Raw genomic sequence first — 15,962 nt, 5'->3', positions numbered from 1 at the left:
TCGAGGAAAGGCAAAGGGGAGGTACTCGTGGGAGGGGCGGGTCTTGTTGACGAGCCGCGCGCGAAGCCCCGGGAGTATAGAGGAAAGGGTCTTGCAGAGAAGCGCGGCGCTCTAGGTACTCGTGCGAACGCCAAGGCTGGCTGGTCGGGCTTTCGATGGCGGCGGGCTAAAGCTGTCCAAATAGGTGGCTGCCTCTTATGCGCAAAGCCTACAGCGTTTCAGGAAGGCAGGTGCATCATATGCCTTCAGAGTAGACCATTGCTTATTAATTACTCGCCACAAATTTCAATGTAAGGGTGGGTGGGAGTTAGAAAGTTGCATTTGCACAACTGCACTCCACCCTGCGACTGCATTTGGACTGGTCCGGCATAATTGATTCGAGGCTTCATGACTCAAGGAATGCATGTGAGTAGAGTTCCTTGGAGCACTTCTGCTTCTCCATTCGAACAAGCCAGGATTCATGTATTAGTTATAGGTTTCCATTGCATTGCACACCTAGATACTACGGTTAACGTCTGGCAAGCAAGTGGGGATATGAAATCATTGTATAGAGTCTTGTGGCACTTTAAAAATTAACAAAATCTATTATGGCATGGGCTTTTGTGGGCTACTACAGTCCACCTCATCAGATGCATGAGGTGGAATTGTAATCAGTAGGCTCTCTGTCTCCAGGGTTTGTCCTATTCAGTGCCGACCCACTGAAATCAATCAACATGGCTAGCTTAAGCCCGTTCATTTCAATAGATCTACTCGTGAGTAGGACTTAGCAATACAGCTCAGCGAGTTCTGAGGGAAATAAAATTCAGAAAAGCACAGATAGTGATCATTACATAGTTAATGGCTTACTTAGAGGTCCTCCTGATGTTGACAAACTAAGTAACACCTATGAAGTGCTGAAACTCCTTTGTCTAGGTTCAGTCCACACATCCATCGAGCCTCCTGATTCAGTAGCTTCACTTTGCAGCCTCCTTTAGGAATTCCTTTGTTCCAGAATCACCACTTTAAGACCACTTACGGAGTGTCCTGAGAGAATGAAATGTCTCCCACGCTGCTTTTTTGGATATTATATATTTTTATTTATTAAATTTATATCCCACCCTGCTTCCCAAAAGGAGCCCAGGACAGAAAACAGTTCTGTAATTACACTTACACACACACACATGAAATAAACGCAATTTTTTTAACACCTGCAAGCTCTTTAAAACTTGTAAAAGCTATTAAAAGCATATTAAAACATCTAAATACAACACAATAAAACATCTAATACAAATTTAGGAACAGATGCATCCACCTCATCTGTCTGGGTCTTCCAAAAGAAAAGTTTTCAGCAGGTGTCTAGAAGAATACCGTAATGATGCCCGCCTAATATCAAAAGGCAGGGAGTTCCAATGTACAGGAGCTGCTTCAACAGACTCCTTAAAAACTTGCCAAATTCTGTTAATTACCCTGTTTCTTTTTATTGTTGTCTTCAAAACAATCATGTAAGGAATACGATACGATACTATAATCTTTCTTGTCATTGTCCCATACAGAACAATGAAATTGAAAAAATCTACATCAGACATTCAAAAACTAACAAGCCTGCTATCCCAGCCTGGTTAACCCCCTAAAAACTCTGATACCCTATAATTAAATACAATATACTCCCATAGAGACTACCTTAAGGCTTACACTGTGTTTAAAACCAAAATCGCATTTGGATAGAAAGTGTTTCTTAGGCGGCTAGTCCCAGTCTTTATAACCCTGTACCTTCTTCCAGAAGGCAGAAGCTGAAAGAGATCATTTCCGGGGTGCGCACTATCCTGCACTATCTCTGCAGCTTTCTTATGACACCTGGAAGCATAGATGTGATCCAAGGTGGGAAGAGTGCACCCAATAAAAAGCAAGCATTAAATAGGTCGGGTACAATAACAGCAACCCAGACTCCTCCCTGCCAGTAAAGTTCACCTGATCTTGCATATTCTTGACGTAGAGAGGAAGGGCCACAAAGCTCGAACTTCCACTCTCTGCCATTCCAAGCTGGCCTTTGTGCCAAGAAATTAGAAGCGAGCCAAATCTGCCCTGCTGGGTCAGCAATCTATTTCAGCGACTGAAGCCCCAGAGTAGGAGATTCCAAAGCAACGCAGCTTGAGCGCTTTTGGAGAGTTCCTTTGTAAGATGACAGCAGGACCGGCTTCCAGCTAGCTAGCTGCCTCCTTCAGCGTCCTAGCATACACCTTTGGTAAAAGCCTGCAAGTCTCACACACCTTTTTTTTAAAAAAAAAAAAGTATTGCAAACCCTCTGCTAAACAGGAAGATACAGTTCTGAATCAGAGCAGAGTTGCTGCAGCAGCAAAAGGCGCCTGTGAGTCAGAGATCTGATAGAGGCAAGCCTGAAATGGAACCGGCTAACTTTCCCCAGAGCTGCGACTACAGGCGTGGAACTTCAGCCAGGGATCGCTGGCAGCGGAAGATGGGTCTTTTGGGAGTCCTGTTGCTCTTGATGCACTGCAGAGCCGCAACTGCTGCCTCAGGTAACTTACCCTTTTGGCTGCTCTGCTTCAGGGCGCCCCTCGCGCTGGGCGGCAGGCTGCTATCCGCAGCGTGGGGAGCCTTGCAGGGAACTCCTGCAAGGCTCCCCACACTGCGGGTGTCTGCCTGGCGCGGGGGGCGCTCTGCTTCAGGGCGCCCGATGCTCCGGGAAGCAGGCTTCTATCCGCAGCCTAGACATCTCTGCGGGACCTCCCGTAGGGCTGCCTAGGCTGCGGGTGTGTTCCTGAAGCCTGGAGAGCGAGAGGGGTCGGTGCGCATCGACCCCTCTCGCTCTCCAAGCTTCAGCAAAAGCCTGCATTCGCCCCATAGGACGCACCCAGATTTCCCCTTCATTTTTGGAGGGGAAAAAGTGCGTCCTATAGGGCGAAAAATATGGTAGGTTGCTTGTTTCACAGTTAGGCTGGACAGCCATGGCACTAACTCCTGGTTGCACAGAGCCAACCTATGAGGTTTTGCTGCTTGAGGACAAAGATAAGGTTGCGCCTCTCACACCCATGTTTTATGAAGGGATGGGGGGTGGAATTTAGTTTTGTTTGCATTTTAATGAGAAATTGCCCAATTCCTACTACCTCAAACCCACAAGTAAACTGAGACACAATTATCTTTTGAAATTCATGCGCATCTGAATTTTACAATGCAGTTCTCCAACCCGATTGTGTATGCTGCATAAAAATGCATCTGTTAGGAGAATGTGTGTATTCAAATGCATACATGAAAAAAGCTTACAAAAATGTATTAATTTGGGGGAAATTGCTTGCAGAAATCTGTATATGAATCAACGCTGTTTAGATTAAGAGAAAATTGCATTAAAATGCAGATAATTTATTGTAGCCAAAGTTGATGGGCACTGGATCCCTAACAGAACTAGAAGGGCGACAGGTCCCACACACCTGGTGTAGCAGCTAGGTTTTGGGTTTTTTTAATTGCTGTGTTGTTTTATTAAGGGATTGGTTTATTGCGTATTTTAATTATGGATGTTTATGTTTTAATGCATGTGTAATGGGGCTTTTAAAAACATTTAGAAGCCTATCATGGCAAGATATATGAATTGATAAATAATAATAGTTTGCCCTCTGTCAGGGAGCTCAGCTTGTACTTTGGTCTTCTTTTAGCAGATCTTATTGCAGAGGAAGGAGCTACAACTGTGCACCTTGCACAGCACAAAAGCTCCTCCCCCTCCCCAGAACGGCTGGTGGGGAGGGGAAGGATCTAGTGGGCTGGATGAAATCTGGCTGTGGGCTCTATATGGCCCAGGAGTGCATACTCCTGCTCTGGATTTCACTAAGCACTTCCTAAAGCAAAAGCAGAACCATTTCATAAGACTATCAATGGCTGGATCTACACTGATTAAAAAACGCTATACGAGCTCTCAATGCAAAATCCTATTGGCAATGGATAGCTGCTCTACAGTGCCATCTGGTGCCACATGTTTATAACGCGGTTATAACGATATAATTGACAAGTGTAGCTGAGTCCAATGGCTAGCTACTAATCCTGATGACAATATTCTGCCTCCACTGTTGGAGGCAGTAGGCTCCTGAATACCAGTTTCTGGAAACCATGGTGCAAGGGTTCGGCTGTTGCTCTCAGGTCCCACAGGTACTTGGTGGCCCCATGAGAACAAGATGCTGGACTAGATGGGCCACTGGCAAGGCTCTTAGATTCCTTTTTTTAAAAAAATCCATTTGTCTTTAGCAGGTTATTTTTGGCACATCACAGACCTTCATCTGGACCCACAATACAAAGTGAGCCCAGACCCCTTGAAGGTGTGCCCGTCCGCTGGCGCACAACCGGTGGCCAATCCAGGGGCTTGGGGAAATTACTTGTGTGATGCTCCATGGATTCTTGTCAACTCTTCTGTTTATGCTATGAAGCAGGTCCTCCCGAACCCAGACTTCATTCTCTGGACTGGGTAAGGAAGCGCTTGGTTGTTTTTTGCCGTAAATAAAACAAATGTGACTTTCTTCTTTGCCACTTCATTGCCCACTCAGTTTGGCCAACCTTTGTATAAGCCAGGTGTGGAGATCCTTTGCCCTTTCAGATGTTGCTGAATTGCAACTCCCACCACTTTAACTCCCACTTTAAACAGGCATGGCTTCCACACACACAAATCCTGGGAACTGTAGTTTGTTAAGGGTGGGAGGCCCATATTCCTCTCACAGAGCTACAATGGTCAGAGTTCCCTGTGAAAAGCGATTGACTGTTAAGCCGCTCTGGGAATTGTAGCTCTGTGAGGGAACTAGGGATCTCCTAACAACTTTGTCCGCCCTTAACAAACTACAGGTCCCAGAATTCTTTGGAAGAATCCATGACTGTTTAAAGTAGTGTCATTGTGCTTTAAATGCATGGTGTGAATGTGGCCTACTAGTTATGATGACTACATATTACCTACAGGTAATACCAGTTGCTGGGGCCTATGAGTGGAAGGGGGTTATTGCCCTCATCACCTGCTTATGGGTTTCCTGTAGGCATCTGTTTGGCAACAGAATATACAAAATAAATTACAAAAATAATGTTGGACCAGATGGGCCTTTGGTTGCTCTTATGTTCTTAATTTGTTAACTCCTCAACATCTAACCAGGGACTTTTCCCAGTATCTCTGTCCTCAAACCAAATAGCATTTGTGCTGTTTTCCAGAGACGACACTCCTCATGTAGCTGATGAGAAACTGGGTGAAGATACTGTGCTGGAGATAATTGAAAACCTAACCAACCTGATCAAACATGTATTTCCAGGTAGGGCATGCCAGAACAATTGGGCAGTAAGAAGGCTGTGCCAAAATAATAATAATCCAGAAACAGAAGCAATGGGTTTTGAATTGCAGGAAGGAAGATTTAAGGTTGGCGAATGTCTTCAGTCTCCTACGTGTTTCAACAATGGAGCCAAACTGTGGAATGTAGTTCCTTGAAGAGTGTCAAGAACAGGCAGGGCTGACCCCATAAGTGTAGGTAGGGTTGTGTATATTCTGTATTAATAAAATCAATAAATTCAACACCAAATGATTCTATGATCCAGGTAGTTATTTTACGGGGGGGGGGCATTTTTTCTGTAAAGGTAAAGGGACCCCTGACCATTAGGTCCAGTCGTGACTGACTCTGGGGCTGTGGCGCTCATCTCGCTTTATTGGCCGAGGGAGCCGGCATACAGCTTTTGGGTCATGTGGCCAGCATGACTAAGCTGCTTCTGGCGAACCAGAGCACAGCACGGAAACGCCGTTTACCTTCCCCGCCAGAGCGGTACCTATTTATCTACTTGCACTTTGACGTGCTTTCTAACTGCTAGGTGGGCAGGAGCTGGGACTGAGTAACGGGAGCTCACCCCGACGCGGGGATTCGAACTGCCGACCTTCTGATCGGCAAGTCCTAGGCTCTGTGGTTTAACCCACAGCGCCACCTGCATCCCTCTATAGTGGCCTGCAATTCCCTTGTAGGTGATCTGTTGCAGGTTGGCAGAGCCAAAAGTGAGTCAAGCCATTCTCTTCTTTCTCTTTCTGACACTTCCTTCCCCTCCCATTTTTCATCTTATCACTTGCACCAGAGTAAGTCAAGGATCACCTGCAGCCCTAGGGCTCCTCCTTGCCCACCCCTGTTTTACATAATGATATTTTGATCCCAGCTTGTTCCCATTAATTTCTTCCCACATTGGAGTAACAAGCAGGATTTAATAAGCCTTTCTTGCTGCACTCTTTCCTCACTCCCTGTAGCATAGCTGTGGCTCAGTTGAATTGTCATGCCAAACCATGGTTTGTGCTAACCATTGCTATGAACCCGTGTTGTGGTCTGAGCCTGCAGACTCAGAGCTGCTTGCCTGCTTTCTTCTTCCATCTGCTCAGCGCCCTGCTTCAGAAGTCCATAAATGCAGTCCAGTGTCCATGGTGCTCTTAATGGTCCTTAACCATGAATTCAGACAGATCTGCAAACCACGGTTGGCCCAAACTGTGATTTGTAAGCCAGCTTCAAACCATGGCTTGATATGCTGGTTTGGCAGCCCTCACACAAGCTGCCATTTGCCAGCTGAATCAAGTAGATATAGTGTTTGCCTCTGTTGCATTCTGCCTGACATTATGATTTTAGGACAATGTTGTAATGTTAATTGTTGTAAGCGACAACAAAGCAGGTTCCAGATAGTGCCAGCATTGAGTTGTTTGTTCTGCAGTCACCTCCAGCCTGTTTGGATGCAAAAACTCTTCTCTTCCTCTGCCTCTAAACCCACTGCACTGTTGTTTTCTTGTATCCCTTCCAGAAACTCAGGTCTATCCTGCAATGGGCAACCATGACTTCCACCCCAAAAATCAATTTCCAGCTAAGGAGAACAGGATCTACGATGTAACTGCAGACCTGTGGCGCTCCTGGCTCAGCAACAGCTCTCTGCAAACATTCAGAGCAGGTGCGTGCTAGATCCAGTTGAGGAACTGATGAGGGTCATGGGAAATTGAAGAGGGATCCAGTAGGCTGAAATGAAATGCAGGTGAGAAGAAAACTAAAAGATCACAAGCAGGGAGACGTCAGAAGCTGCTTTGTATCAGGCCAGATGATTGCCTGTCTAGCTCAGTATGGTCCACTCCAGGGCTTCCTTGGGTCTCCAGCTGTTTTTGGATTGCAGTTCCCACCATCCCTGACCACTGCTCCTGCTAGCAAGGGATGATGGGAGCTGTCCAAAGCAGCTGGCGACCCAAGTTTGGGAAACTCTGGTCTACTCTGATTGCAAATGATTTGGCATGATATTTATCTTCACCTGCTACCTGATCCTTTTAACTGAAGATGTCAGAGAAGTGTTGTAGCTCCATGGTAGAGCAGACCTGCTTTGCACACAGGAGGCCCACAAGTTCAATTTCTAGCGTCTCCAGGTAGGCCTCATGGGAAAAACTCCATCTCTGAAATCCCAGATTGCCATTGCCAGTCTCTATAGAAATACTGAGCCAGATGCGCCAATAGACTGATTTCAAATAAGGCAGCCTCCTATGTGTATGATTGAACCCGGCACCTTCTGCATGCAAAAGCCCGTTCTCTGGCATTGAGCTATCACAGTTTTAATTCCATCATTTTTTTGTCCTGGTGGGAACAGACCTGTTCTAGGTTGGAATACAACTCCCTTCATCCTTGAGCATTGTCCATGTTTACTGGGGTTAATTGGACATGGAGTCCAATAGCATCTGGAGCACCACAGGTTCTCTATCCCTGAAAATCTAGAGCAATGTTTCTCAAACTTGGGCCTCCAGCTGTTTTTGGACTACAACTCCCATCATCCTTAGCTAGGTCAGGGATGATGGGAATTGTAGTCCAAAAATAGTTGGAGACCCAAGTTTGGGAAACACTGATCTAGAACAGGCATAGGCAAACTCAGCCCTCCAAATGTTTTGGGACTGCAGCACCCATCATTCCTAGCTAACAGGACCAGTGGTCGGGGATGATGGGAATTGTAGTCTCAAAACATCTGGAGGGCCGAGTTTGGCTATGCCTGATCTAGAGGGTAGCTTATCTTCAGTTCCGTATAGCTTCCATCTCTGTTTTGTGATTGATCCAGTTGGTTAGTATGACAGTTCAGTAAGGCAAGGTGTTAGAAATTCTGCTCACTTGTCATAGACATGTGCTAATCTGTCTATTCTTCAAAAGATCTATTCAGCAAAAAGTAAGAAGGCATTAACTAAGAGAGTTGAAACCTTCTTTAGGGAAAGCCAATGCTGATTAAAGTGATCTGGTACTGCTTTAAACGTATAGTGCAAATGAGATGGCACGGGGAACACAACAAAACTAGATGGAACTGTGTTACTGGTTGTTTTGCAGGTGCTTTCTACAGTCAGATGTTATCTGGTCTTGGCCCAGCAAGGCGAATGATTGTCCTCAACACGAACTTGTACTATGACAATAATAATCAAACCAGCAGCCTAGAAGATCCAGGAGGCCAGTTCCTTTGGCTGGAAGACATGTTGACCAAGGCAGCAGAAGCAGGAGAAAAGGTTCCTTAAACCTGCCTTATTGTTTATGGATTAATAAGCTTACCTAGTTGAAAGCTGCATGACTGGTGAAGATCTCACTACAGATTGGTCACAAAAACAGTATCAATTGGAATTTTTTTGGGGGGGGGGCGAGGTTGCATGATATCAAGTATTATGGATTGGGGTCAAGGGAAAGTATTAGGTGAAATGAAGCAGGCACCATTGTACTGGACTGTGACATATATTTGGTAAAATCTGCGTGAAATATAAATTTCCATCCCAGATACTTAGGACTGTGGCATGTGTCCGCCGTAGCGAGGCTGGCTCCAGGTTTCAGGGGTCTGTGAGCAAAGTGACCTCTTAGTGGGCCCACTTGTCTGTCTGTCGGCCTACTCAGGCTTATCTGGCAAGGGCAGGTGCCCACACTTGAAGCAATGCTACAGGCAAGACCAGGAGGTTGCATTTTGTCTCATTGTTATTTCCCACAATGCCTTGGAGTGGTGCTACTGCAGGGCATTGTGAGAGATGAATATGGTAGGTAGCCCAGCCAATCAGTAGAGCTTCTTGTGCTCAGGCAGCCATTTTTATAACAGAGGACCAAGGTAGGTGTTAGCAGTAGGTCTTGTTTGGAGTGCCGATAGCTCCCCAAGGATGTCAAGTGTATTTTAGATAAACTGTTTTGAGATTTCTACTGTTATTGTTTAGTCATTTAGTCATATCCAACTCTTCGTGACCCCCTGGACCAGAGCACGCCAGGCACTCCTGTCTTCCACTGCCTCCCGCAGCTTGGTCAAACTCATGCTGGTAGCTTCGAGAACACTGTCCAACCATCTCGTCCTCTGTCGTCCCCTTCTCCTTGTGCCCTCCATCTTTCCCAACATCAGGGTCTTTTCCAGGGAGTCTTCTCTTCTCATGAGGCGGCCAAAGTATTGGAGCCTCAGCTTCAGGATTTGTCCTTCCAGTGAGAACTCAGGGCTGATTTCCTTCAGAATGGATAGGTTTGATCTTCTTGCAGTCCATGGGACTCTCAAGAGTCTCCTCCAGCACCATAATTCAAAAGCATCCATTCTTCGGCGATCAGCCTTCTTTATGGTCCAGCTCTCACTTCCATACATCACTACTGGGAAAACCATAGCTTTTACTATACAGACCTTTGTTGGCAAGGTGATGTCTCTGCTTTTTAAGATGCTGTCTAGGTTTGTCATTGCTTTCATAGTAGATATTTCTACTATGTAGTGTGTGTATATATGTGTGTGTTTGTATATCTTGAAAAATATGTATTTTTTTATTGTAATGTTTATTAACACTGTAGTTAGCAGGCAGCATCTTAAAAGAGACATTCTAACTCCTCTCCTACAGAGGAAGGAAAGCTTCTTCTGTGGTTAAGCCTGTTACCCTAAAAGCAAAGAAAGCCTGCTTCTTGCATCAGACATATGGCTTTTACCATTATGCAAACGTATGCTCATATAATCAATAAACCCATATGATTAAAATGTCAGCTCTAGTTTTCAGCATTTGAAAAGAAATGCGGGGGATCACTATAATTCCCATTGCACATATGAGGCACTGAGGCTGGGAGCTTATTTATTAACCTATGGCTACCTGGTGAGCTAGTGATGTACGGAAGTGAGAGCTGGACCATAAAGAAGGGTGATCGCTGAAGAATTGATGCTTTTGAGTTCTGGTGCTGGAGGAGACTCTTGAGAGTCCCATGGGCTGCAAGAAGATCAAACCTATCCATTCTGAAGGAAATCAGCCCTGAGTGCTCACTGGAAGGACAGATTGTGAAGCTGAGGCTGCAATACTTTGGCCACCTCATGAGAAGAGAAGACTCCCTGGAAAAGACCCTGATGTTGGGAAAGATAGAGGGCACAAGGAGAAGGGTACGACAGAGGATGAGATGGTTGGACAGTGTTCTTGAAGCTACCAGCATGAGTTTGACCAAGCTGTGGGAGGCAGTGGAAGACAGGAGTGCCTGGCGTGCTCTGGTCCATGTGGTCATGAAGAGTTGGACACGACTAAACAACAACAACCACCTGGTGGGCGTTTGGGCTGTACAGGAACGTATTGCTAAGCAGGTCCTACTGCTCTGTCCACTTGGACCTTAGCATGTTTTCCTCCTTCTCTTTACAGGTCTATATTATTGGGCACGTCCCTCCTGGCTTCTTTGAGAAGAAACAGGGCAAGCCTTGGTTCCGAGAACGCTTTAACCAGAGATATACCGAAATAATTCAGAAACATCATGAAGTGATCGTGGCACAGTTCTTTGGGCATCATCACACTGATAGCTTTAGGATGTTTTACAGTAACACAGGTACATTCCCCCTGATGCCATAGCTCAGTGGTAGAACATCTGGCTTGCCTGCAGAGGGTCCCATGTTCAATCCTCAGCACCTCCATATCATAGCTGTCAACCGTCCCTTATTTGGCGGGAAAGTCCCTTATCCCAGCGCCATGTCCCGCTGCTGTCCCTTATTGATGATGTCCCTTAAATTTCCTGGGTTTCAAAGGAAGCAGCTCCTCTCCCTCCCTCCCTGCCGGCCAGGGAGGAGGGAAGCTCCAACTGTGTTGCTTGGCTGTGTTGCTCACCCAATAAGGAGTCTAAGGACGACTGGGGGGTGGAGCTTGCATGCTTTGTGCTGATCAAATCGGCCACGTTGCCTGGGGACTTGCCTTTGCTCAGCGCTTCCCAGGGGAGAGGTGACGGTGGTTTTCCTTGCTGCATCCCCTTTGCCTGGTTGCTGTGCTGTGGGAACCACCTTTTGAGACTTCGTTTGGCTGCTGGTTAACTAAAATCCCTTATTTTGGCTGCTGATCCCTTATTTTCGAGGCTGCTGGTCCCTTATTTTCAAATCTGTAAGTTGACAGCTATGCTCCATCTAGGACTTTGAGAGACTCCTATATGAAACCTTGGTGGGCCACTACCAGCCGGTGTCGGCAATACTGAGCTAGATAGACCAATGGTCTGACTCTGTATACAGCAGCTTCCTATGCCTACAAGTTCAGAAATCCACTGTAGGCTGTCAGGTTGTTTTTACACTGCTTTTCAATAGAACCAGGATGGGTTGGCATCAAAGGTCCAGCATGGTTTGGTGAAAGGCTGCTTTTTTCATTTATTTTATTTGTATACCGCTTAACTGCAAATGAAACTTCGAAGCGGTTTACAAAAGAATGATAACATATACATCAGAATAATGAGTAACAGCCAAAGTTAAAAGCAAGTTTTTAAAAATTCAAAATATAATTAAAACCAACAGTTTAAAAGTACAAATGATAATAATAATTTAATGCCATTCCGTGGACATTGCTATTGTGTTTTAAGCTGGAATTGAAATAGCGACTCTGCTTCCAGATGTCTGTAAACCAAAAAAACAATCTGTAATGAACTGGGCACTCCAGCCCCAAATGCTGGAGAGGGCCCATTTTCTTTGGGACTGAAAAGGGTTAAATACTTTGCCTTGCTGCAGTCTCAAGTATGATTGCCCCACGTGGCAGGGAGGGCAGAATGAATATAAGACAGTATTAGTTGAGAATGCAATGGTTAAGGTGATAGAGTTGTTTTGGAAAGAGGAGTTGTGGACCATAAAGAAGGAAATGCCTACAGCACTATCTAGTGGTACCTCGGGTAAAGGACTTAATTTGTTCTGGAGGTCTGTTCTTAAGCTGAGACTGTTCTTAACCTGAGGTACCACTTTAGCTAATGGGGCCTCCCGCTGTTCTCATCCTGAAGTGGAGTTCTTAACCCGAGGTATTATTTCTGGGTTAGTCTGTAACCTGAAGCGTCTGTAACCCGAGGTACCAAAATACAGGCAATTAACCCCCTGTATAGGCTGAAACGGGACGCTGAAAAGGGACGCAGGTGGCGCTGTGGGTTAAACCACAGAGCCTAGGACTTGCCGATTAGAAGGTCGGCGGTTCGAATCCCTGCGACGGAGTGAGCTCCCGTTGCTCGGTCTCTGCTCCTGCCCACCTAGCAGTTTGAAAGCACGTCAAAGTGCAAGTAGATAAATAGGTATCGCTCCAGCGGGAAGGTAAACGGCGTTTCCATGCGCTGCTCTGGTTTGCCAGAAGCGGCTTAGTCATGCTGGCCACATGACCCAGAAGCTGTCTGCGGACAAACACCGGCTCCCTCGGCCAATAAAGCGAGATGAGCGCCGCAACCCAAGAGTCGGCCACGACTGGACCTAACGGTCAGGGGTCCCCTTTACCTATAGGCTGAAACAGCTGTACAATGGGGTTGTCTACACTCGGAAGAAATGGTTGCAGTTCTTCCATTGTGTAATAAAATAAAATGAAATTGGAGCTCTGAGCAGGGAATACATGGGAGGAGGATGTTTCGATCACTATATCCTGCCGATACCTCATTAAAAGAGTGACCAGAACATGCCTGTTCCACCCCAAATACCCAGTTGTTGGGAAGCAGTCTAATATAAGTTTAATATTGCCTTTTCTTCCAGGTTCACCCACCAGCGTCATGTTTTTAGCTCCAGGAGTAACACCATGGAAGACAACCTTACCAGGCGTGCACAATGGAGCCAACAACCCTGGCATTCGGGTCTTCACATATGACCGTGACACCCTGCTAGTGAAGGTAGGGAGCACCGTCATTTGCTTGCATTTGTCTCTAGTAAAGCAAGTGCTCATGTCAAGGGTGACCTGACAATGAGGCCATGGAGGGAGAGCATTCTGGCAGAGTTATTAATCCTGCCCAGTAAAGACCAGAGAAGTGGATCAACCTTCTGCAGAGATTGGCTGTGACTATCTTTTGCCCTGGATTGCACTACATAGTGCCAGCAAGGCAGTAGATGCCACGAAGACAGCAGCAGCTGGCACAGTCCTGCTAATGTGGGCTTTTAATTACCTTGTTTCTTGCATTAAAATACTTCAGCCATTATTTTTAATTACTTGTGGGGGTTTTTAATGCACCTGCATGTTGCAGCAGACACCATCTTAGAAAAAGGTCGTTGGCATGTATATGTTTGTTGAGTGAGATAGAGACAGGGAGATTTTTTTATTGTATTTTATTGTACTGCTGCTCCTGCCAACCCAGCAGTTCGAAAGCATGTCAAAGTGCAAGTAGATCAATAGGTACCGCTCCGGTGGGAAGGTAAATGATGTTTCCGTGCGCTGCTCTGGTTCACCAGAAGCAGCTGTCATGCTGGCCACATGACCCGGAAGCTCCCTCGGCCAATAAAGTGAGATGAGCGCCACAACCCCAGAGTTGGTCATGACTGGACCTAATGGTCAGGGGTCCCTTTACCTTTACCTCTGGTTAAGAACTTAATTCGTTCCAGAGGTCTGTTCTTAACCTGAAACTGTTCTTAACCTGAGGTACCACTTTAGCTAATGGGGCCTCCTGCTGCCACTGCGTGATTTCTGTTCTCATCCTGAGGTAAAGTTCTTAACCTGAGGTACTGTTTCTGGGTTAGCAGAGTCTGTAACCTGAAGCGTTTGTAACCTGAGGTACCACTGTAAAAACTTTTAAAACAATAATGGCAGCCAGCTTCTTCTTTTCTTTTAGCACAAAGAACAAACAAAGCAGCTTAGGATAAATACTGATAACATAAGGGTGTGTTTTTTTGTGGTGGTTGATTTTTTTTTTTGCAAGGCTAACGTTAGCCCCTAGTCCAGTAAGCCCTTCCAAAAGTTTCCATGAGTCTGGGGCAGGGAATACCTTTTCTAAAACGATGCCTGCTGATTGTGTACGTTCTTGTGTTTTAAAGAGTTCATCATTTAGTCGGTCAAAATAAGTTTAACCAAATACCCACCTTTGACCCAATGTCTTCTCTTCCATTTCAGGATATGGTAACTTATTATTTAAACCTCACGCATGCTAACATGGGGGCCCCTAAATGGGAGAAAGAGTACAGCCTGACAGAAGCTTTCCAGATCCCAGATGGTTCCGCCCACTCCATGCAGCTGCTGGTGGAGAAGCTTGAAAAAGACCAAAGCTACCTACAGAAATACTACCGGTATAATTCAGTTCAATATGACCTTTCAGACTGTGATGACGCCTGCCAGACCGACCACATCTGTGCCATCAGGGAGGTCGATTTTGCAAAATACCACCAGTGTATTCAAGCCAGAAGTGACGCAGCAGTGCCTTCAGTCCCAGAGTTGGGTCTTCTTTTCTTCTGCTGCGCGATGGGGCTTGTTACTCTAGGCCTTTGAGAACCTTGAATGAACCATGATATGAGCATGGGCACCCGGCTTCTACACAGAAAAAGCACAGGATGCGACCACTGCCACAGGCCTCAGCATCCTAAGGAGATCACCCTTCTCAGGGTTTGGGTTTTATTTGTTTTGGCAAACCTAGGATTGAAAGTATGTATACAAATGGCTGACTATTGTAGCTCACCTCCTTCCATGGGCTATTGGACCGTCTGATCACAGGATTATGACAACATCATTCCAGCATCAGGCAAGATCATTTTAGCAGAATAAGAAACAAAGCTCTCGCAAGGAGTTTCCAAAGGATTTCTCCAACCGGGGGAATGGGCAGTGAAATGGCAAATGGAATTCAATGTAAACCAAGTGTAAAATGATGCACAGTGGGGCAAAAATGTCTAATTTCACATGTATGCTTTTGTGCTCTGAAATAGCACTGAATGACCAGGAACGAGTGCTTGGGTCATAGCGGATAGCTCAGTGAAGACGTCGTTGACCCAATGTGCGGCAGCTGGGGGTGGGGGAGTGAATTCCACGCAAGGGGTCATTAGGAAATAAAATTGCCAATATTATACTGTCGTCATACAAGTCTTGTGCTGCGACTGCCGCTTGGAATGCTGCCTGGGGAAAGTTCAGAAAAGAGAAAGTGAAATGATCACTGGAATGGAACAACTCCTATGATGAACGGTTACAGCATTTGGGGCTTTTTGGTTTAGAGAGAAGAGAAATTAAGAGGTGACATGACAAGAGGTGTATAAAACTATGCATAGTGGGGGGGGGGACATCCAGTGATGCTGAGTGTTGGAAGAGAACAGAAATAACTTCTTCACACAACACATAGTTAAACTGTGGGATTCACTCCCAGAAAATGTAGTGATGGCCACTAATGTGGATGACTTAAGAAAGACAAGATGAACTCGTGGGTGATAAGGCCATCAGTATCTACTAGCCAGAATGGCTATGTTCTACCTCCACAGTTTGGCGCAATACACCTCTGAATGCCAGCTGCTGGAAAACACAAGTGAGAAGAGTTGCTGTTGCACTCAGGCTTCCCACAGGCATTTAGCTGGCCAAATCTGCTGGATTAGCAGGGTTCTTACATTCTTAAAAACTTATGTGGGACACCTGTTTACCCTGTGGGGAGTATACTATGGTTCCCAGGATTTGGGAAGCTATGTGCATTAAGCCCAAGATAATAACCAAATATATGTCCTAAAGCTCCTAAGAAAATTTGAGCTGCTCTGTCCTGAACTATCATTTGAAGTTTCTGAATACTTTTAATTCCTCTGGCCTTGAAATTCTGCTGTGCACAACTATTCATCTGCTC

At 45.7% G+C, this 15,962-nt stretch overlaps 1 protein-coding gene across 3 annotated transcripts; it reads left to right on the top strand.

Moving 5' to 3' along the window:
- The first annotated feature begins 109 nt into the window (after positions 1–109).
- On the top strand, positions 110–15,870 carry SMPDL3B (sphingomyelin phosphodiesterase acid like 3B). Of its 3 annotated transcripts, none has more exons than XM_081201984.1 (9): positions 110–405; positions 2,293–2,513; positions 4,228–4,444; positions 5,170–5,267; positions 6,775–6,918; positions 8,316–8,488; positions 10,601–10,781; positions 12,925–13,058; positions 14,267–15,870. In XM_081201984.1, the coding sequence occupies exons 2-9, from the start codon at positions 2,378–2,380 to the stop codon at positions 14,636–14,638; spliced, it is 1,455 nt and encodes a 484-aa protein (XP_081058110.1). In that variant the 5' UTR covers positions 110–405; positions 2,293–2,377; the 3' UTR covers positions 14,639–15,870. The 3 variants fall into 3 exon arrangements, with proteins under 3 accessions (XP_081058110.1, XP_081058109.1, XP_081058111.1); XM_081201983.1 differs by having other exon boundaries at positions 1,533–2,513; XM_081201985.1 differs by lacking the exon at positions 110–405 and having other exon boundaries at positions 1,973–2,513; positions 4,231–4,444.
- The last annotated feature ends 92 nt before the right edge of the window (positions 15,871–15,962 follow it).

This window comes from Podarcis bocagei (assembly GCF_964188305.1).
Source record: "Podarcis bocagei genome assembly, chromosome: 7".
In the NCBI taxonomy this organism is placed as follows: domain Eukaryota; kingdom Metazoa; phylum Chordata; class Lepidosauria; order Squamata; family Lacertidae; genus Podarcis; species Podarcis bocagei.
Note: the sequence above shows the minus strand (reverse complement) of the source record. Positions and strands in the feature narration are given on the sequence as shown.

What these genes read in the sequence shown, in the direction of transcription:
- SMPDL3B (XM_081201984.1), top strand. Translation starts at nt 2,378, where the DNA reads ATGGAACCGGCTAACTTTCCCCAGAGCTGCGACTACAGGCGTGGAACT. An exon ending in AGCCGCAACTGCTGCCTCAG is followed by an intron (nt 2,514 to 4,227) that starts GTAACTTACCCT and finishes ATTTGTCTTTAG; the next exon opens with CAGGTTATTTTTGGCACATC. An exon ending in GTGACACCCTGCTAGTGAAG is followed by an intron (nt 13,059 to 14,266) that starts GTAGGGAGCACC and finishes CTTCCATTTCAG; the next exon opens with GATATGGTAACTTATTATTT.